The sequence below is a fragment of the Grammomys surdaster genome, unplaced genomic scaffold (assembly GCF_004785775.1).
Source record: "Grammomys surdaster isolate TR1022 unplaced genomic scaffold, NIH_TR_1.0 126066, whole genome shotgun sequence".
Classification (NCBI taxonomy): domain Eukaryota; kingdom Metazoa; phylum Chordata; class Mammalia; order Rodentia; family Muridae; genus Grammomys; species Grammomys surdaster.
In genome coordinates this window covers 5646255-5661740 of record NW_021620876.1, presented here as the reverse complement: position 1 = coordinate 5661740, position 15486 = coordinate 5646255, and the positions used below count along the sequence as shown (strand labels likewise).

Sequence of the window (15486 nt, the reverse complement as noted above, 5' to 3'; positions counted from 1 at the left end):
GATGACACAGGATAAAAATTGGTGTTTGCTTCTAAGGAGTTACTATCTAGGCAAGAATTTAAAATAAGTACAATAGAGAGGAAGCTGGGTATGTGAAGGAATTGAGGCAAAGAGTTTTTGAGCATGTGGTGAAGAAGAGTGGGGTGTGAAAATGAAGGCAAGATTTCATGACATACACAGCATAGGAGATAGTTGCTATGATTGGGTTTTAGAACAGGGATAAGGCACAGGGAAAGATGGTTGACACCAGATATGCATGCACCTTTGAAATGCTTGTGATACAGCACTAGGAAACAACCACTTTCCTACCTTTAATATGTAACACCTTTCGACTTTTAATATATAACATTGTATGTCAGGCTAATAGGAACTTTGTAATCTTAATAACAAAATAAGTGGGGGGATGAGTCAATGAGAAAATATAGAAGTATTTTCTTGGGTAAATGCCTTTATGTGTCTTGAATTCCATGGCAAGGTTTTTTGATAAACAATGGGAGGCTGTCTTAGTTAGGGTTTCATTGTTGTGAAGAGACACCATGACCAAAGCAATACTTACAATAGAAGCCATTTAATTGGGACTGGCTTAAATTCAGAGTTTTAGTCCATTATTATCATGGTAGGAAGCATGGAAGTATGCAGGAAGACATGGTGCTGGAAGAGCCAAGAGTTCTACATCTTGATCTGAGGACAACCAGGAGGAGACTCTTTCACAGGCAGCCAGGAGGAGGGTTATCCATCCACACTGGACAGAGCTTGAGCATAGGACTTCAAAGCCCAGCCCCAAAGTGACTCAATTTCTCCAACAAGACTACATCACTACAAGATCACACCTCCTAATAATGCCACTTGCCATTGGCCAGGCATATTTAAACCACCACAGAGGTACTGGGAAATTCTCAGTAGAAGGGCAACAACATGAAATCACCAAGCACTTGATACGTCTTCAAGCTACTCTCCAAAGGGCTTTGAGTTAAGGACAATATGCTTTATATCACCCACAATCCAGTAGATAAGAGAGACAAGTAGCAGAAGAGCGCCTCCTCAAGCATTCCAGAGGGAATTAATGAGTCAGATGTAACTCCCAGTAAGGCAACTCCATGAAGGATGATTTGATGCAGGGCCAAATCATCCTTCTACTGAGAATTTCCCAATACTGAGAATTTCCTCTCTGGTGGTTTGAATATGCCTGGCCAATGGCAAGGGGCATTATTAGGAGGTGTGGTCTTGTTACATTGGTGTGGCCTTCTTGGAGGAATTGAGTCACTATGGGGGTGGGCTTTGAGGTCCTATGCTCAACCTCTGCCCAGTGTGGATGGATAACCCTCCTCCTGGCTGCTTGCAGAAGAGAGTTTCCTCCTGGTTGTCCTCAGATCAAGATGTAGAACTCTTGGCTCTTCCAGTACCATATCTTCCTGCATACTGCTATGCTTCCTGCCATGATGATAATGGACTAGAATCGCTGAATTGATGAGGGAAGGTCAGACCACTGCTGGTAGAGCTTGTTGTAATAGAAGACCCAAAGGAGAGATGGAAATGCATGAAGTGATATGTGGCAGTGAGATTTAATAAATGGAACATGACATGTTCAGAAAGTATGAATGAGGCCATGGATGACAGTATGTGAGAGTCTGCCAGGTGACAATGATAATGCCCAATAGTTACTGTGTATATTTGATGCCTGCCACGTAAACATTGATTCTGGTGGCTAAAGATCATATGGGATCCCGGCAGTCATTGGATATCTCTGAGGATTAATCACCTATTTAGAAAATGAGACGGGTGCTTATAACCGTTAGCACTTATGTCATAAGGTTGTGAACATGTGATCTAATAAGTATGAACCTTAAGTGATCAAGAAAGTGTTTAGTGGTGTTGATTTTTATCATCATCAATACTGCACAACCATTTTTTCCTCAGCTCCTCTTTCTATAAATATTAGTAGAAATATCATTGTTTAATTATATGGAAGTATTAAGGTCAGTTCTAGGATGAGGAACTAGCAATACAATAGATGTAAATAGTCAAGGAACAAGCAAGACAATAAACACAGATAGTCAAAGGATAAGCAAAGCAATAAATAAAGTCCCGTGATTACTCTCTCGATCACTATTCTAAGGGCTTATCAAGGGGGAAGGGGATAACATTTGAAATGTAAATAAATAAAACATCCAATAAACAAACAAAAAACAAAAAAGAAAAAAACAAAGACAAAAAAACCAAACAAGCAACAAAAAAGAAATATCTTTTTTTTTTTTTAACAGATGATTGTTCTGACACAGAAATTAAGTCATTCTCTCAAGATCCACAGGCTGTAGGAAGTGGTTCAGGAGCTTATCGGCTGTGCAAACTGTTTCTGCCTCAGGAGGGCAGGAACTGTTTACCTCTGTGTCGAGAGGGAATCCAGGATTACATTTAGGTTTAGCCTAAAGATAGCTGTGTGCGTTGGGCCGAAAGGCAAGGAGGAATTGTAAAGGGGAGCGCAAGGAAATCAGAGCAGGCTGCAGAGGAAGATCAAGGGGAAGAAGGGCAGAGGAGGGCAGTGGGTGAATGACTTAGAGTTCTTGGCTTTCTCTTTTTCTGTCAGTTCTGTGGATCGGCATGGAAAGTGGAATGGATGGGAATGGGCTGGAATCCATGGGAGTCAAGAGGGCGAGGGTTCTCTAGCAAGGTTCCTTTCTCACAAGTAATGGCAACCAACCTGGAGGGAGCTGGCGCAGTCACGATGATTGCACATTTCTAGGAGCTTTGCACATAACTCCTGGAAGGCTGGACTAGACGTGCCAGCAGGCATGGGGTATGTGCTGAACTGGTCACTGCTTCGGGTATGTCTGAACTGACACTTTGTTGTAAATGGATTCATTTCTTTTGTGTCTTTGTCTTGATGGTCAGATGTTTGTCTCAAGTGGAGAGTCCTGCCTTCCTCTTCCAATTACCAGGAAAAAGGATTTCCTGATGTATGGATTTGCACCAATAATGTCAACAACCTGGAAAACAGGTAATTTTGATTAATTTTCTAAAAATTCTCTATCAATGTCAAGTTCCTGAGGTATACCTACCTTAGAGACCTTGAAAGTGTCAGTTGTAGAGAGATTTTTACGTTAGGGGCCTATTTCTCATTAAAGTCTTTGTAAACTCCTCACTATCTATGAGAATATTGCTTATTAGTATAATTTTTTCATTGATTAAAACAGATCTGCTATCACAAAGCACAGGTCCTAATGTATGTGCGGCTTCAACCTCACAGGAAGCCTTGGCCTCCTGAGCTGTGCCTTCTCGTTCCTGCTCACAAGACAAACAACTTGATCTCACAGGAGTGTTCCTGAGAGGGTCCATCCAGGAGCACTAAGCTGTTAGAGTTTGTGCTTTTTTTTTTTTAAATTTAAGTCATATATTGATTTCATTGTTATGTATGCTGGAGGGAGAAGTTTGGACTAAACAGGAAAAAGGGCTGATTAAATATTGATGACTGTCAGGGTTCTTACAAGCCCTTTTAGACTAATATCCTTTCTCTTGGGAAAGGAGTGAGTATTCCTGTTTAATAGAAGCACCCTCACCCCACCCAAGCACTCCTTTCTCTGTACAATCTCCTCTGTGTCCTTAGAGCTGAAGAGGAAATGGATCACCTTTATTAATATGAACCAGAGGGTAATAACTCTTCTTCAAGTATTGTTATCCAGCTCTGAAAACAAATCATACAGGCCCGGGAATCGTCTTTCACAGCTTTCTTTACTTCCAGTTGCCCAGTGACCCTGAACTAGGATGCTCTTGCCCTCTTCCCTTAGCAACTAGTGATGCCTCACAGAGCATTGAAGAATCGTCTTCAAGACCACATTAACTTTGTCCTTTGTACGCATCCAGATAATTCCACTTGCAAGGGGCAGCAAGACAAATTTAGTTGTGTTGACAGAAAATTGATGGATTTTAAGAATATAAATACCAGAAAGTGCTTCTATTTCTAGTTCCCCAAAGTCCCAGAACCTTTAAACATAATGACATAATACTGACAATCTGTATTTCATCCTCACTGAAAAGATTATAATAAAATATGCATAAAGTGGCAGCAGGAGGCTTAGCAAGATGTAAGAGCAGCTAATTGGGAGCAGGCGCAGAACTCACAGTCTGTTGTATGGATATGATGACTCCTGGGGGAAGACTGGGAATCAGTCCTGTGACCTTACTTAGTCCTCTGATTCAACATGGCAGGCTGGACTCGCTTTCATTGAACTTTACCAGGAGACCTATGCACTGTTAAGTTTAGAAAGAATCATAGAAAATAAACTCATAAAAACAAAGATAATGTGGTTGTGTATTAGGGCATGTTCTGTGAGTACAAGAGCAAAGTCGTGAGATTAGACAAGGTATTGTCTATACTTACAGAGACTACACTTGTCCAAAGTTGCTTCCTCATTGCCACCAAAGTCAGTGCTAGTGGGAGGCATTCAAATGAACAATGGTCTACGTAAACAGAACTTGAGACAGAAACACCAATTTTGTAAAGATGGAAGGGTGAGCTTGCATCTTTACAAAAGTCCTGTGAACTCATTCGATCTCTAAGAGGAGAAAGCACAGATAGTCAGAAGGCTTTAGTGACCTGCTGGGGATTCCCTCTTTGAGCTGAACTTGAAGCAGAGAGTCTGACACAAAACATCCTATGACATCCTATGAAACTCAGTTCCACTTTACATGCATTTAATGATTAAAACCATCTCCCCATGGTAGTGTTCAGGGCCAGCAGCCTGGACAAACTAAAATAGAGCCAGTTCTATTGAGGCTGCTGAAGTCTCGTTTGTTTTCTGGTTCAAGCACAGAGGGAAACTACATTTGTGTCACAGTCTCTGAGAACTAGCTACCAGCACTCTCCCATTATATTTATGATATGCATTCATCTGTATTGAATGCAGGGCTCACCAGCGAGGTAAAAATGATGCCTGGTATTTGGCTGAAGCAAAACCATTTCAATTTTGGAAAGGATGCAAAATATGTAGAGGTTGTACTGCATATTAAAATTTGTGTCCAAAAATCGTTGAAGGTAGACAACTGAACGTGCTTCATTTTAATAAAGTACTTCATTTCTTTGCTCTGAATAAAAACTTAATATGGCTGTGAGGTTCTTTTCTCAAATGAAACAGTGCTCTGTAAGTATTGCTTCATAAACGCCTTCAAATTCGTGTAGTTGGTGGCTGTACATAAATCCTTGTGTAGTCATCCTTTGAATTTGTTTACGCAACACCTTTCTTTGAAAATAACAATAACAGCAAACACCACATGAAGGCAGGATGAAGTGATTTTTCACAGCAGTACTTGAATTTGGTGGTAGTTTCTCACTGTCTCTGCTGGTAGGGGTCAAGAAAAATACATGCTCACAGTGCTGAAAAACAGAGCGGGTGGTTTCCTTCTGCGTTATATTTCCTTCCCTGTTTGCAGTGTGGAGAGGCCCTCCCTATCTGAGCCCAAAACCTGTACATTTTCTGACTCTTTCCACCTCCTCCTTCAGTGACAGGATGCAGCTCTCCCCTCCTTCCACATGTCAATAACAGAAAACTTCTTAACCTAGAAGAGACCCAAACAATTGACATCTGCATTTCATAATTCTACTGTATACTCAGCCAGGCCTGGACTCAGAGCTATACTCAGAGATAGTTCAGTTCTTTTTCTGCATCAAGTCTTGATACTAACACAAACTAAACAAACTATTTCACTTAAAAAAAAAGCAATTTCTCTGACTCAGCTTCCAATTACATAACTATAACATTTAAAAAAAATTTAAAGCAAAATGGCCTCAAGCCTTCCAAAATAAAGGCTTACTTATTTTTTATAACTATGATGAGAATTGTTCATGGTTGTAGAGTACGCAAGGCTGGGAGCCAGGATGATTACAAAGTACTAGACCACTGAGGATAGCATTTCATCTGGGAAAGATGGACCAGTCAAGGCCACTAAGAGTTATCTGTCAAGCTATGTGCAAGCCTTCATAACCCCAAAGCTGTTCCTGAACACTACGTGGCAGGGTCGCCGTTGCTCTCTCAGTAATTCCAAACTAGAAGTCCATGTCCCTCAGAGGAAGAATTGTTTGTAATATCATAGATTTCTACACCAAATTTGGGGGTTTGGTGGGGAAATGTTTGTCAGGATTGAGATGATCCAAAACAAATTGTTTGTAAAGACTTTCTTTTATGATAATGTAGAATAAGTGGACCATTAACAAAATAATTCACATTCTCACACCCTTGTCAATACATGTGTCTCTACATTTTCTATGTAGTTCTTTCCCATGCCAACTGGACATTTAAGATTACATACTGTTATGATGTAGTATAATCCTGTTTTATAGTCAAATTGTGGGTGTATAGCAGAAACTATAACACTTTAGAGAAGTAAATTGTTTTTCTGGTCAGCAAATACCTTCCCACTGCCTCAAGACGCTAATCTGTTACTTGTTGATTGTGAAGCTGCAACCAGATGGAGCACCTGCCTTCTATCCCACTGGGCACTATGAACAGAAGATCATCATCAAAAGATGAGAAAGAAAAGCAACTTCAAGAGTCAGTTCAGAGATATCAGGACAGGCTGGTGGAATCGCAGCCACAGGTGAGCAGCCACTCATCTTTTTAAATTAAGCAATTGCTCCTGAGCTGTTGATCCATGCAAACTGACCAGCATGGTTTTCTCAAGTAAAATATGCAGTTTCTTTTAATTTCCATTTTGTCCTTTTCTTTTACTTTTGTGTCTGAGAATTATGCTATAGGTAAGGGAGGGAGTTCTATAAAAATATCTGCATATGTATTATCTAAGGCCATCTATCTACACGCAGAGCATGTGTGGAGGGCAAGGCATTTCTTTCTACTCTGCAGTTGTATGCTTGTTTAGGGTCAGGTATTCAAGGCAGAGAACTATGTTTGCATGACTACAGAGATTAGGCTACACCCCTTCCCTATCCTCTGCATTACCAGGTTTCTTCCCTGGAAAAGGACATTTTGGGTAAAGACTGTTTTGTAGACAACTCTGGCCTATTAATATGGAATGTCAAAGGTACATTTTAATTGTTATGAGAACTCAATAAGAATAAACATTATTATGGATGAATGGAGAGTTATAGCAATTTTAGTGAAAGAAATGTGACATACAGAAAAATCCTATGATCTTCGTTTTATTAGCATATATCAACTGTCCACAGGACATTTCTATAATACATATGGTATACTTTGATTACTTTCAATCTTCTCTTACTCATTCTTTTAACTTTTACTCCTCTCCTTTCCTTTTCCCATCCATATCTTTAATGTATTTTTTTAAAGATTTATTTATTTTACTTATATGAGTACACTGTAGCTGTCTTCAGATACAACAGAAGAGGGCATCAGATCCTCTTACAGGTTGTGAGCCACCATGTGGTTGCTGGGAATTGAACTGAGGACCTCTGGAAGAACAGCCAGTGCTCTTAACCTCTGAGCCATCTCTCCAGCTCTCTTTAGTGTATTTTTATCTTCATTCTCACTTTTATTTGTTTGCATGAGAGCACCCATGTGCACTTGTGCATGCGCAGAGGTCATAGGACAATCTTGGGTGTCAGTAGGTCTTCTTCACCTTCCATCTTGTTTGAGGCAACGTCTCTCTGTTGTTCAAAGCTGCATTTGCCTGTGAACATCTGGAGGTCTCCAGTTCTTGGTTCTTATCTCACACAGGAGCGTTAGGATTGTACATGGTCTACATGGGCTCTGAGGATTCAACTCAGGTCTTCATACTCATGTCGAATGTGCTTTACCCACTGAGCATGTACCCAGCCCTTATTCCCTGATCCAAGAGGTATATCCCTGCTTGTAGCGTCAGCTCCCAAATTGAGCATTTTAAACTTTATATAATTTGTTTACTCAAGTAGCATTTGAGCAGGTCAGCAGTAAATACGCAGAATTAATGTCTCATCTGCCAATGCCAGAAAACAAAAAAGGAAAGACTCATTAGAATAGAAAATCCGGTGATGGGGTAGGAGTCAATCTAATATTACACCAGTTTTGGCTTCTTATAATGTAACCATGTTCTCTTCTTACATTCCAACTTTGCTAGGGATCTGCTGTGCAAGTCAGATACTACCCGAGGTGGTCACAGGACTAGCCCTTCCCTTTTAGCCTAGTGTCTTGTTCAATCTTGCAATGACACTAACAATTACTTGGGAAATGCATCCCCTAAGTATTCCCCACTGCTAAAACCCCTTTCACCTCTCTATTTAGTTTATAAAGCATCTAGTCTGAGGTATGCTAAAAGAAACCCGAAATAAAGGTGTGAGAGCCTGTGATTTTCTTACCTAACAGGCAAATAGATAAATCTAGAGGTTTCTAGCTGGAAATATCTCTATTTTAAAAGTCATTTCTTAATTTGACTTCTACTCCTTGAAGTTTTGGGAAAACATTCAACACATTGGAACTGATTTTATCTTTTGACCATCTCTGAATATATTGTTTTCCTTTCTTACGGGTCACTGTTGACCATGGGATATTGATAGTGTCATTCATATAGCCTTAATTTGTTTATTGTTTGTTTAAAGTTGGACTATATTATTAATTATTGAGATAGAAATTTTAATGGCAGCTGATGAATTCAACAGATGGGAGCCATCCAATCTGCCCACTCTCTTTCTCAGTAGATTCCACCCACACACACACAAATTTAAGTCAAGAGACTCAGATAGATTCAGTTATATTATATTTTATATTATATTATATTTATTATATTATTAGATTCAGTTCATTCCAATTCTAATAGCAATTTAACACCACTTATGTAGAAATCTTGTTCAAAGGATATAAGAATCCTCACTGTCTTCCTTTACTGAAAGGAAAGTTTCCACAAAAAACTACATGGGCAAACATTCCTAGAATCTTAACATACTTTCAAGTATTCAGTACTTATCAGTAACCCAGGCAGCTGGTTAATTTTGAATGGTCATTGACTTTTGAATGTTTGATTTTGGGTATACCCTAGGCTAGGCCATGTTGGAAGTTCATATTAGCTGGAGTAGTAGAATGTAAAGTTCCTGGAGGCAGGAAAAGTCTCAGCTTTGCCTATCATGGCTCAGTGGCTGGTAGGAACGGGGCACTCAACAGGCCATTGTTGAAATAGTAAATATATTACACCCTCAGGTAAAAAACAGTCTCTTTGCAGACCAAATCTAATGATGATTTACAAATTACCAACCACAATAAGACAATGTTAGTTCAGTAATCCCTGATCACACCTGAAATGGTATAGAAATTTATTCTAAAGAGACTGTGAAGGATGATTTAGTGTAAGTACGTATTATAGGGAAAGTGACCTTGAACTTCTTTCTTGAAGTCTAGTTAGAGTAAATTGAAGGAATCAGAGAGAACTATCAAGGCAAGAACAGTGTAAATAAGAACTTGACAAAGGGCACTGCTCTTGTCCCTCATGGGGTACTTAGATATTTAAAAAAGCTAGCCCAGTCTTCATATGGTATAGTTATCTTTCCAAAAGTTTGAAATTCTTTATAAAATATGATGATTACGAGAAGAGGGGAATTTTGAAAGGGCATCTCAATTCTTCTTTTATGAAAAGAGTCCATGAGAATAATGTGGGTGTTCAATAATTCTTGTTTGGAGATATCTACCCAGTGCCAGAAGCGAGCCTGAAAGCCATGCACAGACGGTATGATGTTGTCTTCTTGGTACCCTTAGAATGTTTTTCACATAAGGACATTTGACAGATGTGGGAATGGGAAGGTCAGAGAAGCAGCATTGGTTCCACTCAGTATCAAAATAAACCAAATTTCCGTGCAGGCTGAACACTGCTGGAAACTCAGGACGGGCTAATTTACTATCATGATTCAGCATGTTTCTCGACTGGCACTCATTTGTCTATTCTCTCGAAGCCAGGCTGTCATAAAGTATAAACTGTGTAATTATGCTTGTCCACCTCCTTGCTCTTCCCTCTAGCCTCTCATTGGTAGTGATCACTTACCCACTGAGCAGTTCTGGGCAGCCAATATAGCCACATCATACTCTGCACATCTAGCCTTGAATCTCTGCGTTCCAGCATCAATGGCAGCTGACAGTCTGATCTGGGAAATGAAGAGGGTAACTAGGGATCTTAGTTAATTCTCTGTTGCTGTGATAAAATGCCGCTACCAAAAGCAATTTAAGGAAGAAAGGTATATTTGGCTCACAGTACAAGGATAGAGCCCATCATATCAGGGGAGTCAAGGCTCCTCACAGAGTATTGATCTCTGCTCTGTGTCCAGTTGTGGCTTTCTATGAAGATCTCCACTTGCTATAAAGAGAGGCTTCTCTGATGAAGGCTGGTAGCTACCCCTATCTTTGGGTACAAGGATAAGATTTAGAATGTTGTAAGGAAGTACTCTGGTCTAGAAAACTGTCAGGTAGATCTCTCTTAAGGTTCATGCCCTCACTAGCCATACTAAGCTGGCTAGGTTTCCAGTCCTGGGGCATGATTTTCTTCCCGTTGAGTAGGCTGTAAGTACAATTAGACTGATGTTCGTTAACATCAATATGAGCATGCAACTTATTGCATGCATAGGAATATCTTGCCAAGGTGGTCATTGTCATGGTTCATAGGGGTTGTATCGGGGTAGTACTATTCTTTGCTTCCCTCCGTTGACAACTGGTGAAGTACCTTCTTGGAGAAAGCCAGACCACAGGAAGTAAACTTTCAAGTTAGATCCAGCTCAAATCATCTAAGCCAGGGGCTCACTTTATCTAAACAATCTATCACTGGGGGCTTGTCTCTTAGGTGATTCCCACCCTTGTCAAGTTGACAGTCAACACTAAGGACCACTCTACATCCAAACTTCCAAGATCATTCTGCTCCTCAAAAAACCCAGCAGCTTTGTTTTGTTTTTTTTTTTCTTCCACCCTGTACACAGCCTATCTATGTGTGGCATGACAGTCTCTTACCTCTAGGAACCCCCAAATGAGAGTCAATCAGAAAACTGTCATGGTAGAAGAGTCATCCTAATGGCTGGCATGCCTGTCGTCTAGTGCGGAAGCCATAGCTTGTCCTGAAGCTGCGTTCCTACATGGTTATACATACTCCCTACAACATTTCAGCTACTTAGTATTCATTATAACTAAAAAGAGAGAGTCAAATAATTAATCGAGTTATACATTGGTGACATTAGGATTTTTCTGTCTAATTTTTACACCAGTTTTGCTCACAGGGAAAAAACAATACAGAAGAAAAAGGCCACTGACACATTTGTAGAGCAGCAGAGTGGTATGTGACAAATCATATTTGGTAAAAGAAACGCCTTAGTTCAGTAAGCTGAAAAGAAAGGCCACCTCAAGATCTGTCACCCATGGTGGTACATTTTTCTAGAATAAAGAAATTGTGTAATTGATACTCTGTGTCAACCAGCCAAAACCCTGGTTATAAATTGTGTGACTGGTGCAATCCTTTGCAATCTTTCTTCTGAACATATGGATGAGGAATTTGTACCCAACTCCAGTGTCGGCTTCCTTCTCCCATTATTACCTGCTTTCTACACTGAGTGACAAGCGCCACCTGCTGGCCAAGAAAAGCGTTTTATGTTCATGTGTGGCTTGAGTGCTTTGCTGCTGCTTGACAAATTAACTGGATAATTGCTTTTCTATTTTCTAATATACTGAGGCAGTACTTTTAATACCATTGACCTATGAAATCAAATTCTATGCAGTTTAGGAGTTTCTAAGCTTCCAGTTCCCCTCCCTTAGTTTTAACTCACAGCTTAAATTACTATATTCCATTGTATATCAAGGATGAGTCTGCACATAGAATTTACTTTTAGTTACATTTGATTCAGGCATTTTGGGACCACATTAAAATATCCTTAATACCCTCAGCCATTAAAAGATGAATCATAGTTTCATGCTTTCAACTGACCTACTACAGTATGTTTATCTCTTGTTTAAAATTATAATTTCTTTTTATTTGTGTGCGTGGCGGGGTGCCTACATGTATGTCTGCACATGTATGTTCAGTGCTCATCGAGGCCAGAAGAAGACATTGGATTCTCTGGAACTGGAATTACAGATGGTTGTGACCTGCCATATGGGTGCTCAGAACTTGTATGTTTGTGCAGTGCATATTGTGTTGCTTATGCATCCTCTAGACTTCGTGCCTAATAGTAATTTGTTAGCCTGAAGTCAAGTCTCTCTGAAATCTGAGACTGCTTTCTTCCTAACATGCTGTCTTACGGTTGGCCTGATTCTTCTCTGCATTCTTCCACATGTTCCTCATATCGGTGCTGCTCTGAGAACCTGTGTTCCTGCCGTTCTCCTCTACAGTGGCCTCTGCCCCTTCTCTGGTCCCATCTGATCACAAACTGATACCAAACCTGATGTGAAATTTTTATCCATCCTAGCCTGTAAAAGCACCTTTTTCCTTCTGGTCCTCTTGTCTTTGGCATGTGTTTCTTAGAGCACATTTTCCCTTTCACCCTGCCATCACAGATACTTACATATTCAATAGGCTATGCACTTTTAGAAAGGAAATTTTCATTTATTCATATTCAGAATCCTAGCAATGCAACATCCAGTGTTGGATCATTTGAGTGATAGTTATTTACCAAATGACATGGAGGACTGAATGAATAATTTGATAATGTATTTAGTAAGACTGAATGGTCCTCCACAGGTGAGACTTTGGAACTTCTGCATCATATATTACCAGAGACCAATTTTTTCTTAACACTCGGTCAAAGTAGAGTGAATTATAGTGAAGTAAAGCATCCACATTTGGATTCCATTTGTCTTGTTTATAGTATTCCCACCAAATGAGCAGTCCTGGTGGAATTCTACACCTCTTGAAAGGGAAAGGCAGCAATAGCTTTCTCTAGTGTTGGAGCGCTGATGTGGATACACAAAAAAATTGAACTTAAATAATCTGGCAGTTCCCCTGTTGGTCATTGTCGCTGTAAATGTTGAGCAAAGGCGGCTTGCAAAATTTTTAGCTGTGGTTTTGAAGTTAAAATGACATATCTGAAGAGAACTTTGTAATGGGGAATATGAACACATTTTCCTATCTAGAATTTAGTCTCTTTAATGTGCCATTATTGTGTAGGTTGCTGATTTCAAATCTGCGTCACCACAGTGACAGATGCCTTAGGAAGGATATTGATTTATCACAAGTACTTTCCAACCTCTTTACACCAGCATCTATGTTCTGAAATTTATGGCACCTAAAGAACTGTCTTGCAAGAGTCTATTATTTTCATTGTAGTTGAAATATTTTACCTTATTACTCTGGCTACAAATACCTCATTTCTCCGTGTTGCATGACTCTTCCAAGATAAAAAATGCATGATGTGTTCACACTTGTGGGTCCTGAGTTCACACGTAGTAATGAGAGGTTAGAAGAATTTCTTGTGATAAACTCATCCAGAAGCCTGCTGAAGGCAGGGACAGTGGGCTGCCTTTGTCTTGCTGTTCCTCTCACTACCATGCCTGGCTCAGTGTTGTGCACAATAGATGGACATCAGAGGGTGGTCCTCTCTCCTCAACTTGAACTGTCTGGTCAAATTATCATCTTAAGAAGATGGTGTTAAACATTCTGTCAAAACAGCAGTTTGTGTTTGCTAAACATTCTTAGATAGGATCATTAGCTAGAGGGAAGACATCAGCCTGGTATAATGGCTTGTGATTTATAGGGCCTGGTATATGCCCAACTTCTGGATTCATAAATTACCCACCTCTTTTTTATTTTTTTCAGGAGGTTAGAACTAAGGAACGTTGCCTATTGTCATCTGATACTGGGCTTTTCAGAAATGAACAAATACTGATATTGAAGGCCAAGATGATTATAAATCCAGAGGGGGACTATCTCCCTCTTTTTTTGGTGGACAGAAATAGCTTTGGCAGTTGCATGCAAGCATGCTGTGTTACATTCCTCTGCCTTTACATGCTAGTCAGTCATTCCTCCACACATCAGTAAGCATGAGAGGAGAGGATTGGATGTGTGGCCTGAAATAATTATAGGAGACAATACTCATTTAGATTCTAATGTAAATGTACCTGTTTGATCTCTGCCCTACATACCTCCTTAAAGACCTGAACTGTATGTACCACCAGTTCTCAATTAGTGTACTGTCTAACCAAGAACCATCAGGGGCTCCCCAGCATCCTGGTTGTACTTTGGAGTCTTGTCCCTAACACAGCTGTGGGAGGTATAGGTATTCAGCTCCCTTCCCAGGCTCCTCTTTGTTCCCCTCTGAGGGACAACCTGGCCTCTAAGCCTCCTGCTCTGGACACACCGTGCCTGTGTCCTTCCCTGGTAGCAGGAGTCTTGTTTCTCATCTTGTTTGGCATTAATCTCTCTTCTTATTTGGAACCTGGATTCACATTTTGAATTTAGTTCAAGGATCTAGAATGTATTACTGTTGTGACTTTGAACTTGTATGTAGTACCACTGGCTTCTTAGTGCTTGTTGAACTTATTTGACTCCTACATTTTTTTAACGATCTATCATCTACCACAATTCTATAGGCTCAGGTAAAATTCAGACTGGATCCCTCTCTGATTCTGTTTCCACCCTAGACTTTACCAGCAGGTGCATTTAACTCTTTAACCTGTCTTCCCTGACCACTCTATGTAGAGAAGGGCTACTGATACCCCAGGGCCTAACACTGTAAGGATGGAACCATCTCACATGCATGGAAGAAACTGTAAACTCTAGAGTTAAATGGTGATTTCTGTTTCAGGATTCTGTCAGTTTTATGCAGCTTTGGAAGGCAAAGTGATCACTTGAGCTTTTTTAGTGGCTTTTTTTTGTTTTAATTATTAAACTTTTTTTTTTTACATACAATATACTTTGATGTTCTCCCTCTCCCAACTCCTCCCAGATCCTCCATCTCCCTTGCCCACCCAATTTCATGTTCTCTAAAAAGAAAAACAAACTATAAAACTAAAAACACCAAAACAAATAAAAACCACAAAACAAATGAACCAAAAGAAACAAAGCAAATCCAAACAGAACAACAGCAAAACACATGGAGTCTGTTTTGTGTTGGCTAACTACTCCAGGGGCATGGTGCCCGTCCTGGAGTCTATGGTTAATGCACCTAGTGATGCTCCACTGAAGAGTGACTCTTAGTGACATACTGTTGTATACCTTGTTTATCCCTTATCAGAGAAGCTTCTCCTTGCAGTAGATGGTGATTAACACAGAGCTGCTTCTCTGGCTGATGCACAGAGAGTGGGAGACTTTGGAACACTCAGCCCTAAATGGGATGTCCTCTCAACGCTCAATGGTGTAGACAAGGAGGCAGAAAGACTGTAAGAACGAGAAGTCGTGGCTGACTGCAAGGAAACAACAGTGTCGTCCAGATCCAACAGGGCTGATGTACTAGTGAGCTCTCGGAGACTCCGATAGCACAAGACATGCTTAGAAGCTTTTTAAGTAGGAAAAGGAAGTAGCAAGTGGTGGTGAAAATTTGCCCTGTAGACCTTAGGAGAAGAGAAGGGAGGGAGGGAGGAAGGGAGGTAG

General features: G+C 40.2%; 1 protein-coding gene across 1 annotated transcript in view; it reads left to right on the top strand.

Annotated features, from left to right (window-relative positions):
• The window catches only part of Morc1 (MORC family CW-type zinc finger 1), a 175977-nt gene that overhangs the window by 107987 nt on the left and 52504 nt on the right, over positions 1 to 15486 (top strand). The window contains exons 16-17 of the mRNA XM_028755604.1: positions 2890 to 2995; positions 6450 to 6588. Of these exons, the coding sequence (XP_028611437.1) occupies positions 2890 to 2995; positions 6450 to 6588 (245 nt within the window). The remainder of the gene's footprint in view (positions 1 to 2889; positions 2996 to 6449; positions 6589 to 15486) is intronic.